Source organism: Antechinus flavipes, chromosome 1 (assembly GCF_016432865.1).
Source record: "Antechinus flavipes isolate AdamAnt ecotype Samford, QLD, Australia chromosome 1, AdamAnt_v2, whole genome shotgun sequence".
Classification (NCBI taxonomy): domain Eukaryota; kingdom Metazoa; phylum Chordata; class Mammalia; order Dasyuromorphia; family Dasyuridae; genus Antechinus; species Antechinus flavipes.
The window spans coordinates 470,970,887-470,988,547 of NC_067398.1; the positions used below are offsets into that span (position 1 = coordinate 470,970,887).

The following is a 17,661-nucleotide window of genomic DNA, read 5'->3' on the forward strand; positions in this document are numbered from 1 at the left end:
CAAATTGCCAAAAGGTCTGTGACACACAAAATGTTGAGTTGCTACTGTTGAAAATGGAGTTTAATGATCAAGATGAGCAGTTTATGGTGAAGGGGAGGACAGATTTTGTAGATCATAAGATTATAGATTTTAAGCTGAAATGAGCCTCAGAAATCCTTGAACCACATTTTCTCACCTAGGAGATAAAGCTTCAGTGGGGCTGAGATGGGACTAAGAGAGGGTAAATCAGTGCTGTCAAATTCAAATAGAAACACATTTATCCCATATGCCTGCATATAGCTTCCTGTTGGCTTAGAAAACAACAAAAGAACATCATCTATGTTGTGTAATATTTTCATTTATTTTGTGAAACATTACTTAATTGTATTTTAATTTGGTTCTGTTCAACCTACAACCTTTGATTTTGATGCCTCTAGACTAAGTGACTTGTTTAAGATCACACAGATGTCAGAATAAGGATTTGAATTTTGGTCTTTTATCCCCAAATTCAGCACTCTTTTCACTGTATCTTTCTGATTGAGTAAATTAGCTATGTATTTATAAGAAATATATAAGATATTCTTGTGAATAAGGATGTTTTAATAGTAATGGGAAGTTAGTAGTATCACTTTTCCATATTTGTTATTGTTGTGCAAAATGTTCTACCCTGGCCTTTGATTTTTTTCTGAAAACTAATCAAAACCTTAAAATACAAATGTCATAGTATTAAATTTCATTTTTAGTTTATAGCTCAAGCTGTACATAAATTGGTTTCCTTTTCTCCTTTATGATTAGAAAATGTACGGTAGCCAGAAAATTTCCTACTTTCTGCTCCTTTAATTGCTAACATTTTCTTTCCTATGCTACTTAAACCATATCTTATTTAGTCCTGTTCTTCTCCAGTTTCTATCCTTCTTTGTCCTTAACTTTTTATGTCTTTTATAACCCTTTTCTATTGTCAGCAACTCCATTTCATCCTGAATCTCTTCCTCTTACAGTCTTCAACACAGGGCCCTCTGTAGAATTGTACAAAACTTGTTGCGTCACACTTCTATTTGTGGATCTTCCTTCTGTTCCTTTCAATTTATTATTGTATTTCAGTTGTTCAGTTGTGTCCAGCTCTAATTGACCTCATGAACCATAGCAGGAAGCTCATTAACTTTTTAAATTAAAACTTTTTATTTTCAAAACATATGGATGAATGATTTTTCAACATTGACCCTTACATATAGCCTTGTGTTCCAAATTTTCCCCTCCTTTTTCTTTCTCCCTCCCCTAGATGACAAGCAATCCAGTGTTATACATGTTAAAATATATGTTAAATCCAGTATATGTAAACATGGGGCAGCTAGGTGGTATAGTGGATAGAGCACCAGCCCTGAAGTCAAGAGCTCCTAAGTTCAAATCTGGTTTTCAGACACTTAACATGTCCTAGTTGTGTGACCCTGGGCAAGTCATTTAACTCCAATTGCCTCAGCAAAAAAGGCCAAAAAAAAAAAAAAAAGAATATATGTAAACATATTTATACAGTTCTCTTGCTGCATAAGAAAAATCAGATCAAAAAAGGAAAGAAAATGAATAAGAAAACAAAATGCAAGAGAACAACAAAAAGAGTGAGAATGTTAATATTGTGATTCAGACTCAGTTTCCACAGTCCTTTTTCTGGGTATATGTAGATTGCTCTTTTCATCACAAGATCACTGGAACTAGCCTCAATCATCTCATTGTAGGAAAGAGTCACATCCATCAGAATTGGTTGTCATATAATATTGTTGTTCCTGTGTACAACGATCACCTGGTTCTGTTCATTTTACTTAGCATCAGTTCGGATAAGTTTTTCCAGGCCTTTCTGAAATCATCTTGCTGATCGTTTCTTATAGAACAATAGTATTCCATAACATTCCTATACCATAACTTATTCAGCCATTCTCCAGCTGATGGGCATCCACTCAATTTCCAGTTTCTTGCCCCTACAAAAAAAGCTGCTACAAATATTTTTGTATATGTGGGTCCCTTTCTCTCCTTTAAGGTCTCTTTGGATATAAGCCCAGTAGAAATGGTACTGAATCAAAGGATATGCAAATTTGATAACTTTTTGAGCATAGTTCCAAATTACTCTCCAGAATGGCTGGATCTGTTCACAATTCCACCAACAATGTATTAGTGTCCCAGTTTTCTCACATCCCCTCCATCATATATCATTATCTTTTGCCGTCGTTTTAGCCAATCTGAGAGGTGTGTAGTAGTATCTCAGAGTTGTCTTGATTTTCATTTCTCTGATCAATAGTGATTTAGACACCTTTTTATGTGATTAGAAATGGTTTTAATTTCTTCATCTGAAAATTGTTCATATCCTTTGACCATTTATCAATTGGAGAATGACTTGAATTCTTACAAAGGTGAATCAATTCTCTATGTATTTTAGAAATGTGGCCAAATCTCATGTTCTTTGCTTCCATTACAATGTCTATCCATTTGGTCCTCTACCCTCCTCTTTTCCTTTTGCATTCATTCTTTCCCAGCCTCAGAGTCTTTTCCAGATTCCTGTCTTTTTAATTATGTGGCCAAAGTATTTTAGCTTCTAATGAATAGTGTAAATTAATTTCTCTAAATCTGATATCATTGTCTTGCTCTCCAAGGGACTCTCAAAACTCTTCTCCAGCATCACAATTTGAAAACATTGATTCTGTGGCACTTAGTTTTTCTTATAGTTTATCTCCACTGCTAGAAAAAACATAGCTATTATGAACTTTGTTGTCAATATGTATCTTTGCTTTCTAGTATGCTGTCCAGATTTGCTATATCCTTCCTTCAAGGGAGCCAAGTTCTTTTAATTACATGACTTAATCTCATTCTGCCCAAGAATATAAAATCTGCCATTGCTTCCATTTCTTTTCCTCTATTTGCCAGAAAATGTTGTGATCCTTTGCCAAAATGATAGTTTTTTTTGGATATTAATGCTTCAAGACAGCTTTTATATTCTCTTCTTTCACCATCATCAAGAGGCTTTTAAATTCTTCTCTTTCTTTCATTAGAGCAGTGTTATATACGTGTCTGAGAAAGTTGATATCTCCTGGCAACCTTAATTCTGGATTTTGATTCATCTGTCCTGGAATTTCATATGGTGTATATACCCTTCATTTAAGTTAAATAAATAAGATGACAATGTTTAGCCTTGTAATACTCTTTTTCTAGTCTTAAACCAAGCAGTTGTTTCACATTCAGTTCAGACTACTGCTTCTTGGCCCTCATACTGATTCCTCAATAGACAAATAAAATCATCTGGTACTGCCATTTCTTTCAGGGCTTGCTACATTTTGTCTTAAGATAAACACAATTAAAGGTTTTAGTGTAGTTAGTGAAGTAGTAGCATTGGACTTTTCGTTTCATTGCCATATAGAGCTGCAGCTCATGTTTCTTTTGTCTTTGGCCCAATATTTGTAATTGTTTTTGCTATTCTCCAGTAGTGTGTTAGATCTTATTTAAGAGACTCAGCTTTCTATGTTATATTATTTTTCATTTTAATACTGTCAGTGAAGTTTTCTTGGCAAAAATACTGGAGTAATTTGACATTTCTATCTCTAGCACATCACTTTTTTGTCAGAACTCTTCACTGTTACTTATCCATCTTGCGTAACTACATGGCATAACTTATAGTTTCACTGAGCTGTGCTGGCCCCTCTATAAGGCAGTGATCCAGGGGACTCTTTTAATTATCTTCTCCCATGTCAATCATGGTATACTGATTCTATTGTTTCTATTGTCTATTGAACTCCAGGTCATGTTCTTTCCTTCTTTAGTGAATTTGGTCTCTGGATTTTTGATTTTCTGGTTATTATCCCTTCCTCCTATACTTTCTTGGGTACCTAAATATTTATGGTAGTTACTTACACCTTTCAAAAGTAATCCATGTTCTTAATTCAAGTAACCTCCATTTCCACTATACCTCACCTGCCTTCTTCTCCTTCCTCCTTTATATCTTGGACTTCATTATCATCTCAAACTATTCTTCTTCTTTGGGAGATTTTCCAAAGAGCACAATTTTCAATGTTTCACTTTTTTCACTGCCACACTTCTCTTAAACTTGCTTTTTTTGTCTCTATCATGACCTTTAAGTATTCGATTCTTACTGCTTTTCACTTTCTTCTCTTTGAAGTGTAAATTCTATAGTTAATCAGTTTACCAGTGTGCTATTGGTGCTGTTTTTACATGCAGTATTTGATTCCTTGGTTATTTCCTTTTCTTACTCACTTTTAAAAAATTGGTTTCTTTTGCCTATAAATTTTCTCAAATTTCTGTATCCTTAAAAACTTTTATCTGATTCAATTAATTTTTCAAGCATTTGTCTATATTTTCCATCTCATGGCACTACTAAACTCCTAGAAAAAATAATTTTCACTTTCTCCTACTTCTTCCTTACCACTCATTCACTCTTGCAAAGTAACTTCATAACCCATATTTCTTCTAAAATTATTTTCTCAAAGATCACCAAATGAATTGTCTTCTTTCAATTGTCATCTTTCTTGACCTTTTATAGCATTTGGTACAGTTGACTAGCTCTCTTGTCTTCTTTGACATTGTTCTTTCCTGATATTCCCTATATGTTTTACCTCTTTTATCTCTTTACCTCACTCTTTCTGCCTGCTAAAGTAATTTCTTATAGTAATGCCATCAGCTTCTTTTAGTTCATTCATCCTTAAAGAGTTTAATTCCAAATCTAGATATTCAGACTTTTCCCCCATCCCATTCCTACTCCTCTGCCCCCAATTCCAATCACATATTAGCAGCTGCTTGCCAGACTTTGCTACTTGTATTTTATCAGAAATTTAATTTAAATTGAATTCATGGAATTTGATAGAAGGGATGTCAGTAGTGTCTAGTATGTAGTTCAGCCTATATGTGAGAAGGACACAAAAAATAATCATCTAGCTTTTGCTGAAGAACCCATCATCTCTAGGAGACTGCTCATGACATTTCGGGACAATTGTTTGTTATAGTGGTTCATGAATTATCAAGGACAAAGTAAAATAATTAAACCTTACAACTGTCAGCATATTAAAAAAAATTTTTTTAGCATTCATTATGTCCTTATTTTTTAATCACTTGTTATGATTCTTGATTGCATCTTTGAAAGAACCTAAACAGCAGTTAGTTATGTAAGAGAAAAACCAGAAGAGATAGTGTTTTGTTTTTTCAAAAATTTTCATATTTCAAATAATTATTGAAATTATCTATTTTATCTTGTGATTTCCTCCACTTCCCTTGTTAGCTTAAGAATTCTTCCTCCTTGACTTCAGCATTTTTGCAGTGACTGGGAAAGAATAGCTGTGGACTCCAAGATAGTACATAAATGTGAAAGGGTGGAGTATCCAAATCAATCTTGAATAGGACTAGGTCTGGGGCATCTGCTCTGACAGGTAATGGAAAGCATTTCCTTTTTGGGTTCTACTGAGTGACCATGGAAGAAGGGCACACTGACGTGCAGCAAAGTAACACCAGACCATAGGCTACGAGGTTTGTCTGGGTGAGAAACTTCTGTGCTCAGCCACTTGAGATGGTGCTGAGGCTTGCTAATCTGTCCCCTGCATGACTTCCTTTAAAATGGTTCCTGTAAACTGGTAGGATGATGTCACTATTTCTACTCAGAAAGTTTTAGTGCTACTCATTCCCTAGTAATAGTTTCAAACTATTATCTCTAGTGTTGAAATCCTACCCCATTTGGATTTGGAATTAGAGATTCTGCCTTCAAGTCCCAGATCTCCTATTTCTCACATGGATGATCTTGGGCAAGTTATTATCACTTTCATGAGCCCTCATCTGAGGATGGTGAATTTGATACAAACCTCTAATGGTCCTTTTACCTTGAAATAGATTTTATTACACTTGATGCCTACTTTCCTCATCTTAAAGTAGGAACATAAACTTTCATTTGTGAAGATATAATGGGAATGTATTTTTAGTTCTTTGTAAATCTTAAATCACTATAAAAAGGTAAGCTGTGATTATTGTCATCCTCATTTTTTGCCTCTTGAAGTTCTTCCTTTTAAGGTTTAGCCTTTGTGATGGAGCTTTTTATGCATGTGTGCATATATGTACACACACAATATAGCAGAAAAATAGGAATAAGACTTCTTTCTCTTAACTTAAAATAGAGCGTAAATATTATATATATGTCCAGCTTCATTAAAAAATTGCAAGATACAAGTATATATATTTTTGATGTGGTTACTAATGTATTAAATTACTTAAAAAAAACTTTGATATCTGTCATAACAAGTTGAACTTTTTACTTCTTAACAGCAAGAGGTTGAAAATAATTGCATCATTGTCACACAGTCTCCTCTTTTCCACAGGGTTATTGAACAGCTTGGTGGGAAGCAGTTGGTAATGAACCATATGCATCATGAGGACCAGCAGGTTCGCTATAATGCTCTTCTGGCTGTGCAGAAGTTAATGGTTCACAACTGGTATGTGAAAGCTTTTTATTTTCTTCTTCTCATATATCCATCTGAAATTTCAAGTGTTACATTCTGTATTCTGAAAATTTTTATTTAAATACCTTAACAAGGATAGTATTAGTATGAGGTTAAAATTATAAAAATATATTTAGAATATTAAGTAATAAATGGCTGTTTTAAAGATAACTGTTTTAGTCTCTCTGAAAATATGTATTTGTGGTGCCAACATCAAAAGCAATTAGTATTCTTTTTTGAACTGATAAAACTCTTTTTGGGGTATAAATTTAATTTTGATTTTGAAGGGTTGAGTGAAATCTAAATTGCTTCACAATTAAACATAAACACCATTTATTCATGACTTTAAAATCTCTTCATGATTTGGAAATCTTTAATTTTACTTTACATGGCCATGTTACTGGATTTTAACAGTTCAAGCATGATAATAAAACATCTTAATAAATATGTTACATATATTATATATGCATATATCATCTTTGTGTGTCAGTAACAGATATTTTGTCTTCTCCTTTTTTGCTTTTCTAGTTTATTTTTTTTTAAACCAAATCATGACCATTTCCCCAGATGCAGCACCAACAGTTTGTTCTGAGGACAGAGACACTAGTTATTTCTTTTTTGGCTTTAACATATCTTGGGTGTCATCATTGGTCTATCTTCTTTTATGTTTAATGTTTTCAAAGTAGTATCAAATTATTGAAAATATTTCTGAATTTTTCCACTTTTAAGCAAATATAAATTCACATTGAGCTATTTTTATACTGCTATTGTGAAATATATTTAGTGTAGACTGAGGAAAGTTTCCATTTCTGAAGACTAGAATTAATTTAGACTTGGGATGGATTTTAAAAAAATCAAAACAACAAACCTCTACTATTGTACCATATATAATTACAGTAGACTAGTAAGGAGGGGCTATTGTTGGAGTATACATTAAGTGTTTTGATCTTACCACTCAGAAATATCTGTAGTATGATTACCAAGTAGACAATTATGCCTAGGGAGGATGGAGAAAAAGGAAAAGATATAGGTTTCTTATTTTTCTCTCCCCTCCCAAAGTATAAGGAGAGAATCAAAGTAGAGGCCATTCTGGAATGGTGTTCATCTGCTCAGCATTAAAACATTACAAGTCTTTCTTTGAAGAAATGAGCTACTTTAACATTCAACTTTTATATATCTAAAATAAATTGTTTTGCTTTCTGGAAAATATATTTCAGGATTGTCCTTCCCCATTTCCCTCCAAACTACTTCCCTGCTCTTTTACCCCTACCTCCCAAACTTCAACAAGAAAGTCTATGCAAATGCAGGCCAAAATATATTGTGTGTGTGTGTGTGTGTGTGTGTGTGTGTGTGTGTGTGTGTGTGTATGATGTTATATATACCCATTGGCTACACACATACATATATCCCCACGCATATTTTATATGTTATACATGTACTTATCAGTATATACTTATATGCATGTGTATTATATACACAAGCTAAATATGCCTCTATATGTGTCTTATTTTATGTATACATAATTCATATATACATACATATATACTTAAAATGATTCATTGCAAATCCAAGCTACTTTTGGATTATTCTTGTTTTAAGATTATCTATACCTATATCTTCCATTTCAGGGGACAATTGATAGTTAGTGGTAAAACTAGAATTCATTTGACTTTAGGTAGACTTGAGAATTATGGAGTCTAGATAGAGAGATTTAGAATCAGGAAATCCAGATTCAAATTCTGCCTCGGATACTTAATAGCTGTGTGACCATGGTCAGATCCTTTAATGTCTCTGGACGTCAGGCATCTCTCTGAGACTTACTTAATAAAATTTAGATGGTGTTGAAAATCTGTCAGTGCAGTGACAGGATCATAGATTATTGCATACTGACATAGACTTTACATTCAAATTTATTTTCAGTACTTTTGAAATTGTTTCTTTATGCTTGTGGCACTAATTCATTTGGATTTCATTTATGAAGTTCAAATCTAAATTTTCCTAAATCTATTAAGGCAATAAAAGGAATTTATATAATCTATCAGAATACTGGTATGTTTTATTTGTGTTCTGTTCAGTTTCCTGATCTTTTAAAAAGAATCATTGCGTAATTTGAAATGATGAGAACAACAAATGTCCTTTGATCCTTCTCTAAATTCCACATTTTGAACTTAGTCATAAGAGATAAGAGGCTTCAAGTAAGGCTCTGTGTATTAGTTTGAGGACTCTAGTGATGGGGTGCTAGAGTAGCCTTTATGGACCATAAATGGCAGGACATTATTAGTAGATCAGATCTCAGCTCACAGACCATATTAATGATATGAATGGTTGTTGATCTCATCACAAAGACACAACTGTATCCCTTGGTCCTTGGAAGAATATTAGCCCTGTGCCTTACATATAGAAAATTATACAAAATGACAACATATTGTTAGAGTGAATTGATAGTTAAACCCTGGCTGTATAAGTTTACATCATAAAATTTCATCATTTTTCTCCCACAGAATGATTTTAAAATCTAATCAATCGGCTCATAATTCAGAAGCAACATTTTGTGCATATGGAAAGCTCAGGACATCAGGAAAGAAACACTGAATTTTGTAGGTAGAGGTTGATAAATGAACTCTTTAATACATAGATTTCTTGAAGAATCACCTATATATTTTGAATTTTTCTTTAGTTCCCCCTCCCCCTAAAGAATCATAATAGACAATAAGAACTTTGGTCCATTACAAATTTTTCTACAAGCATCAGAATTTCTACAGTAGAGGTAGGTAAATTGAAATATATAGAGAAAGAAATTTAAGTATGATTAAAAAGTATACTAAGGCAAATAATTAGATGAATTTTGTCTTGTTCTTCCCCTAGATAATTTTCCAGTCCCTTTCTAGGTTTAGTTATTCATCAGATGATAATGCAAATGTTTATTAAATGCAAGGTATGGACTATCATGTTGGTCTGTATATGGGACACCTGGAAGGCTCATTTAAACTCCCAGAAATTCACACTGACTCTTGATTTTCTTTGGGCAACAGGAAGATTCATTTTACTGAGTTCAAATTTGGCTTCAGGCACTTAGTAGCTCTGTGACCGTGGGCAAATCACTAACCCTGTTTATCTCAGTTCTTCATCTATAAAATGAGCTGGGGAAGGCCAAGAAAATCCCATTTGGGTTCATGAAGAGTTGGACAAGACTAAACAACAATATTAACAATTTAATTATAGACCCGAGATTGTCTACTTTGGAACACTAATAATGACTTCTAACAATTCTTCATTCTCACCATCATTGAGATATCTTTGTCAGGGGCTAATATTCTGTGACACATTTATAGAACCTGTTTAGAGCTATTTAGATATAATCATTCCTTCCCCCAGGAACAAATAATTCAAAACAACTAGCCATTACATAAAAGGCCCCCAAATTATGTGTCTATAGAGTAAGATTTGTTTAATATGCACATCAAAAGAGAATTTCACATTTTCACATGTTATCAGCTATGCACCACGGAAAGAAAGAGAGAAAGGATGAGTTAATCAGTGCCTACTATGTGCCAGACTTTGTGCTAAAAGCTTTATAGATATCTCATGTAATTGTCACAACTCTGAAAGGTGTTTTTATTACTGCTATTTTATACTTGAAGAAATCGAAAGAGAAGTTAGGTAATTTGCTCAGGATTTGCAGTAATTATTATGGATAGCTGGAATAAACAATCACAGAGGAATAAAATGACTATGTTGCTTTTATTTGATATGTTTGAAATTAGATAACATACATTTGTAGTGATCCCATTTAGTTCTACTGTGTGATTTAAATCCACCATTTTTCTATGACATAAAACATATCACAACCTGTCTTCATTCTTTTATTTAGAATAATTAAAAAGTGAGATCTAGTATCATAAATAGCTCACCTGAAATGGAAAGAAAAATCCTCAAAGAGCATAAAGACCAAAAATTATTCCACAAGTTACGAAAACAAATTTGCCTATTATTAACATGAAAAAATAATGTTGAAATCAGAAGTCTCCATGTAGACAATTTTCAGATCCATTTGTCTAGCCCTAATCTTTCCTTTGGCCTCCAGCCTCATATCTTCAATTGCCTGTTGGACATCTCAAACTGAATATTGCATAGACATCTTACACTTAACATGTCCACAACTGAATTCATTGCTTTCTCCTCAAACCTGCTAAGCTCCCTAACATCCATATTGCCATCAAGGGTATTACTATGTTTTCTTTTTTTCCTCTCCCCATTTTTGTCCTTCCTCATACAGTCTCTTGCCAAAGCCTGTTGATTTTTCCTTCAAAACATCTTTCTTATGTACCCCTTTTTCTCCTCTCTGGTGTGGGCCTTGATCACCCTAATTATGCATGGACTCTTTGAAAAAGTGTAGAGGCTGACCTTCCTGACTCAGTTCTCTCCTCTCTTCAGTCTTAACCTCCACTCAATTGTCAATTGTGCTTCCTAAGGTACACATATAATCATGTCACTTCTTAATTCTGTAAACTCTAGTAGTTCCCTATAACCTTCAGGATTTAATATAAATGTCCTCTGTTTGGCATTCAAGACTTTCATAACCTGCTTCACTTTCTTTATTTAACAGTCTTAGATTACCCCATGTAGGAGTTCTTGCTTAAAGTGGTGTCTACAATGACCTCAGTACTCTACAGTGTATGGAACACAAGAAAATTTAAAAGTAACTGCAAGAAACAATTACAAACAGTCTTCCCCAAACATTTCAGAAAAAATAACTGTTCCAGAATTATTTATTCAGAATTTTCCACCTCTCAAGAAAGAAAAATTCTCAAAGGTTAAAGTCCCCATAAAGAAGCAAAATATGGAGAGGTATAGTAGATAGAAACGTTTTTAAAATGACCAAACAAATGAAAATTCCTAACATAGTGAAAAATAAAAACAATGAAAAAAATGCAATGAGGGAATGTGGTGACATGTAGGATGATGTAGAAGATAAGATAATGGATTTGGAGTTAGAAAAACCTGAATTCAAATCCTTCCTTAGACTCTTAACAACAGTGACCCTAGTCAAGTCATTTAATCATTTAAAATTCTAATTTCTTTATCTGTACAATAATAGGGTAGGGATTGAATTCCTCTGAGGCATTTTTCAACTCAAAATCTAGGATATTATGACCCTAAATTCAAACTTTCTTTGATTCAGTAGTTGCTATTACTAAAACACAGCTACTAGAAACCCACTAGTGTCTCCAAGTGAGAATTTTTAGAGAAGCAAAGATTGAGGATGAGGAAAAGAGATTGAAGAGAAACACATTATTTCTGTCTTTAAATATTTGAAGGACTGTCATGTAGGAGAGTGATAGGTTTGTTCTTGATTGCAAGATGAAAGTAGACTCTTTAGAACTAGAAGCAGATATGTAGTTGCAAAGTGACAAATTTAGGTTTGATAGAAAAACTTCCTAATAATAACTGTCCCATAGTGGAATAGCTTTTTTTGGAGGTGGTCACTCTCCTACCTTACGGGTCTACAAATAAATACTAAAACTTGTCAGTAATTTTGTAGAGTTAATTCTTTTTCATTTAGATGCACAGTAGATAGAGTGCTGGACCTGGAGTCATGAAGACTCAAGTTCATATCTGGCTTAAGATATTGCTCATATCTCAAATGCTGCAACCACAAGGGTAACTCATAGCAATACTTCTTATAATGAGACAAGGTAATAACCAGAAAATACACTTTCACCCAGTTTCATAGACGGTAATCAATTAAAAATCCAGATTAGAAAAGAGATTACCTAAGTTATTGAGTGTTCCAAATGCAGCCCTTCACAAATAACATATTGACAGTGTAAGGCATATAATGCCATTGGACTGCTCTAATCATGCAAAGGATATTGATTTAGTAAAGCATGTTGCCAGACAGAATATACATATTGCTTAGATTATGACTTGTAGTTAGATAGAAGTTCCATTGGATTAGTCTTTCAATACCTGTTTTATGACAGGTCTTACAGGTAGACAATCTAGAATTGAACTGGAATAAATGAGTGGGTTGTATTACTGTGGGGAAATCATTCAGCTCTTTCAATAATTCCAGGACATTTCCTGCCAACCAAAGCCATTCTAATTAGCACAACAAATAATGATGTATGCTTGTTGTTTATAGGATACTAATATTTCTGACTTGTCTATTACTATGGAATACAATGGGAAGAATCATGGTAGATGTAAGTAGGATAAGTATGTTGCTAGTAGTAATATGATGAGAAGATACCATCCATATTATCTCTGTAAAAAGAGATGTGTTGGACATGAAACAAGTGCATAGCAGCCTTCATATGAATGTGTTTTTCTGAAATATTAAGATTTAAACTTTTAATTTGAAAAATATAGGCCAATATGGATATACACCTATTAAATAGAACTTTGAAGAAGAAATATTAACTTTAACATGAAAAGAAATATAAAGAAATGGAATACTAAATGTAGGCATATATACAAGATAGGTATTTAGGCCATTATCCCTAATACACATCCTTGATTGATTTTATAGTTTTGTCCATCACAAGAACATTTACTATTTTTGGAAAAGTTATTTTCCCTGCAGCAGCAGCAGCAACAACAAATATTACAACCATTCACCAATCTTTTTTTTTTTTTTTTTTTAAATCATGAACTAATAATCTTTAAGTGACTAGTGGCAGGTACATTAACTTTTAATTTTTCAGAAAAAAAAAATTGATCAGCCTTTGACCAATTGTCCACTGATTTAATCTATGAACTAAAATATAGCTAATAATTTGAATTAACAATCCAGTAGTTTAAAATATAATTTTAAAAACTTATTGTTACTGAAAAAGGAAGGTTATTTTCTTTATAGTTAATAAAGATACCTGGTCTGTTTTGTTTTTTATTTTTATTTTTTTGTCCTAATAATAGAGTTTCTACCAGTGGATCAGGTTTCAGAAATTGATTTCTAATATTGTTTCTTTTTGTTATTCGTATTTCTCCTGAAATTTAGATCCGTGTAAAGATTGGGAAAGCTAGTCATCTTCTACTGATGATTACTTCTATTTAGTTTTTTTTTCAATATCATTAGGACTTTCTTATTTATGAATAATAATTTATTTTAAATTGTGAAGGGACTTGATTTTATTTGAAAAAGTTGAATTATTTGAGGAGTTCATTATATGATGGTTTCTTGGTGTATGTAAAGATTTTGTACAAGTTTATTTTTGGGTCATTTTTAGATATTTCTTATTTTGGAACCAATAGTATATATTACTGTTCTCATGAGTTATTTGTTTTCATGAAGGAGAAATACCCTTTTTAAATGAATTTAAATTTAAATAAGAAATTAGCAAAACTGATGATTAGTATTTTAAAATTCTGGAATTTTTTTTTTAATAACTTTTTATTGACAGAATCCATGCCAGGGTAATTTTTTACAGCATTATCCCTTGCACTCACTTCTGTTCTGATTTTTCCCCTCCCTTCCTCTACCCCCTCCCCAAGATGGCAAGCAGTCCTTTACATGTTAAATAGGTTACAGTATATCATAGATACAATATATGTGTGCAGAACCGAACAGTTCTCTTGTTGCACAGGGAGAATTGGATTCAGAAGCTATAAATAACCCGGGAAGAAAAACAAAAATGCAAGCAGTTTATATTCATTTCCCAGTATTCTTTCTTTGGCTGTAGCTGCTTCCGTCCATCCTTGATCAATTGAAACTGAATTAGCTCTCTTTATTGAAGAGATCTACTTCCATCAGAATACATCCTCAAATAGTATTGTCGTTGAGGTATATAATGAACTCCTGGTTCTGCTCATTTCACTTAGCATCAGTTCATGTAAGTCTCGCCAGTCCTCTCTGTATTTATCTTGCTGGTCATTTCTTATAGAACAATAATATGGAATTGGTTTTTGTGGGAGAATATACAGATTAAATTTTTTTTTTCCTTGAAATTTTCAATATCAATTCAGCAGCCATATTTCTTGGTTATTTTGATATGTTAGCATTGAAGTAATTACCTATTTATTATTCACAACTAAATTTTAAACTCAGATTATTTACTCCTTGTTATTTATCCAGCATAGTGGGAAGCTAAGTGGTACATACAATGAATGGATAGAATGCCTGGCCTGGAGTCAGGAAGATCTGAGTTCAAATGTGACCTCAAACACTTATTAGCCATGTGACCCTGAACTAGTCATATAACCTTCAATTTCTCATCATTAAATGACCTGGAGATGGAAATGGTAAACCACTGCAGTATTTTTACAAGAAAAACCACTATTTTGGGTCACAAAGAGGTGGACATGTTGTGTATACCAAAATTAATATCCCTTCGCCTTCTTAAACTTAGAATGTCTAAAACTGAGCTCATTATCTTTCTTCCCAAAACTTTTCCCTAACTTCCTTATCACTATTGAGGCTACCACTATACTCCTAGTCATCCAGGCTTGCTACCTAGGTATCATTCATGAACGCCTTCCTCTCATTTCCTTACGTAATCTGTTACTGAGATTTGCTGATTTTTCTTGTGCAACATCTTTTGAATACATCTCTTCCTCTCATCTGACACAGCCACCTCACTCTTGCACAGGCCCTCATCATCTCCTGAACCAGTGTAAGAGTCTGCTCTTTGGTCCCCTTTTCTTAAATCTTTACCTACTCCAACATGTTCTCCACCTGGCTATCAGATTTATCTTCATAAAGTGCAATTTGACCCTGTCACCTCCCTATTGCTTTCAAGCTCATTATGTTCACTGGTTGTTCCCCATATCTTCTTATGTTTCTCTCTGCTCATACCTCTTTCCTGGCTTCCCTGCTTTGCTTCAACACTCAGCCTTTCCCTTTTTTACCTTCCCAATTCCCATTCATGCTAGTTGATTTCCCTTTGTGATTATCTCCAGTTTATCCCATTTGTATTGTATTCATACCTAGTTGTTGGAATATCTTTCCTCCATTAGATTGGGAGCTACTTGAGTGCAGAGATTCATTTTGTTTGCCTTTCTTTCTATCTCCACTATTTAGCATAATAACTGGTACTTTAGTAGACACTAGTTTCTTAACTCTATTTTCCTTGACTTTGAGAAGTGGGCTTGATCCAGAGGGGGCTGAAATCACTCTTATGCCAGATCCAACAAGTAGGCTTTGAATTATTGGAAATAATATGGTCTGTGAGGGATAGAGTAATAGATTTGGAGTTAAGCCCTAGTTTTGGAGTCATCCTTTACAACCTCTTCTGAACTGAACTTTGTCAAATCACTTTCCACAAACTTATTTTCCTCATCTTTAAAATTAATTTGTATTAGATGATCCTCTCCAGTTCGAATTCCCGTTAGCTTTGCAAAAATCATTTAACATCTGAGCGCTATTTTCCTTATTTGTGTAACAGGAAGATTATTCCCACTTACTGCTTCATGGGACTGTTTCAAGGGTCAGAATAAGTATATCATGAAAGTATTACATAAATGTTAAAAGTGGCATGTAAAAAGTAAGCCATTTATTTTTGTTTAATAAATTGGGTTTTCAGGAAACCAGTAAAACAAGAATAGGATGATAAAAGATAAATATAGTAATTTATGTGAGAAAGATAATAATTTAATACAAGCTCAATAGAGGTCATTAATGGGATTCTACTTTACTAGTAGTATATATCCCTCTGCTAGTCTTGCTGAAATCTTCTTTGACTCCATTATCTCTTCTGTTTTGAGGGCCACATTTTAGAAAATTATAACATGTTCAAGATTATGATTCAAGCCAGTTATTTGAAGTCAGGCCAAATCATGCTGGTTGAAATAATTGGATGTGTTATCTTAGAGAATAGAAAACTTCAAAAGGAACATAATAACTAACTATAAGTATTTAAAGATAGAAGTGTAGTGTGAAAGATTAATTTTATTCTCTCTGAGACTAGAAAGACATCTTTAGGACCAGTAAATAATGAAAAGTAATAGGAAATGGATTTGAGCTCATTACAAGTAAAGATTTTTTAAAATTAGAGCTGTTCAGAAATGAAGTGGGCTGGGTAGTGAAGTTGTTGATTCCTCATGATTGGAGGTATTTAAGTAGAACCTGTGTGATCATGCCTGGAAATCTTGTAGAGTAAGTGCATGCTTAGAAAGGAGTTAGATTAGGGGCAGCTAAGTGGCACAGTGTATATAGAGCACCATTCCTGAAGTCAGGAGGACCTGAGTTCAAATCTGATCTCAGACATTTAACATTTCCTAGCTGTGTAATCCTGGTCAAGTCACTTAATCCCAATTGCCTCAGCCAAAAAAAAAAAAAAAAAAAAATAGACTAGTTGGTCACCAAAGTTCCTTCCATTGATTTTTGTTTCAGTTATTTTTGTTTCCTTCTTGAGGTGTAGCATTCCTTGGAAATCATCACTATCCATTTTTAATAGTTGTCTGGTGTTTGTGCATTCAAGTATCTCTGTATTTTATTTTTGAAATTTTGATAAATTAATAATTAGAACAGTTATCAGATTTCACTTGCTTTGAAGAAAATATTTTTAAAAATACACCTGAGCATTGTAGACTTTTTTCAAGGCCATAATATTCATTTTGGGGATGTGGTTTTCCTGAATGCTCCTTTCCCCCACCCTATTTGGGTCCCTGAAAATTTTCGAAATCACAGTTTTCATTACTGATATGTATAATATTTTAGATAAAATATGTTGTTTTTTATTTGACTTTCTCCCAGTTATCCTCAGAAACATGTTCAGTTTTGTGCTGGTAGTAATAGACTTTTTTTTTTTACTCCATTGAAACATATTATGTCTTCGTGTGTAAAGTATTCATAATCTTTTTTATTTTGTACTGTTTTGTTTACAAATAACTATTAGACTATTCAAAGCAAACAAAAATTTATATTGGTTGAATAGTTAAAGATAGAAAAAATTTGATGGTTAAATGTTACATGCTAGGAAATCTTTTGAACTCAATGATAAGGTTGATTTATTGATACATTAATATTTTGATTATACTAAAACACTAGTATATTCTTTGAAAATCCATTACTTTTTGTATTTATAAAGTGAGCCTTTTTGGGGGGATGTAATTTAAATAGTCCTATTTAGGATTAAATGTGGTTTGGGATAAGAAAAAGCTGAATATGATGAATCAAACTTTTTTTTCTCCAGAAGATGATATTTAATAGTAGCAAAATTCTGAAATGTCAAAATGCCTCTCAAATTGCTTTTTACATTGACAGAACATA

The 17,661-nt window shown here is 33.1% G+C and overlaps 1 protein-coding gene across 2 annotated transcripts in view; it reads left to right on the top strand.

The window, feature by feature from the left end:
* Positions 1–17,661, top strand: part of ATP6V1H (ATPase H+ transporting V1 subunit H) — a 92,286-nt gene that overhangs the window by 65,586 nt on the left and 9,039 nt on the right. For both annotated transcript variants that reach the window (XM_051970199.1, XM_051970200.1), the window contains one exon: positions 6,333–6,446. In XM_051970199.1, the coding sequence (XP_051826159.1) occupies positions 6,333–6,446 (114 nt within the window). The remainder of the gene's footprint in view (positions 1–6,332; positions 6,447–17,661) is intronic.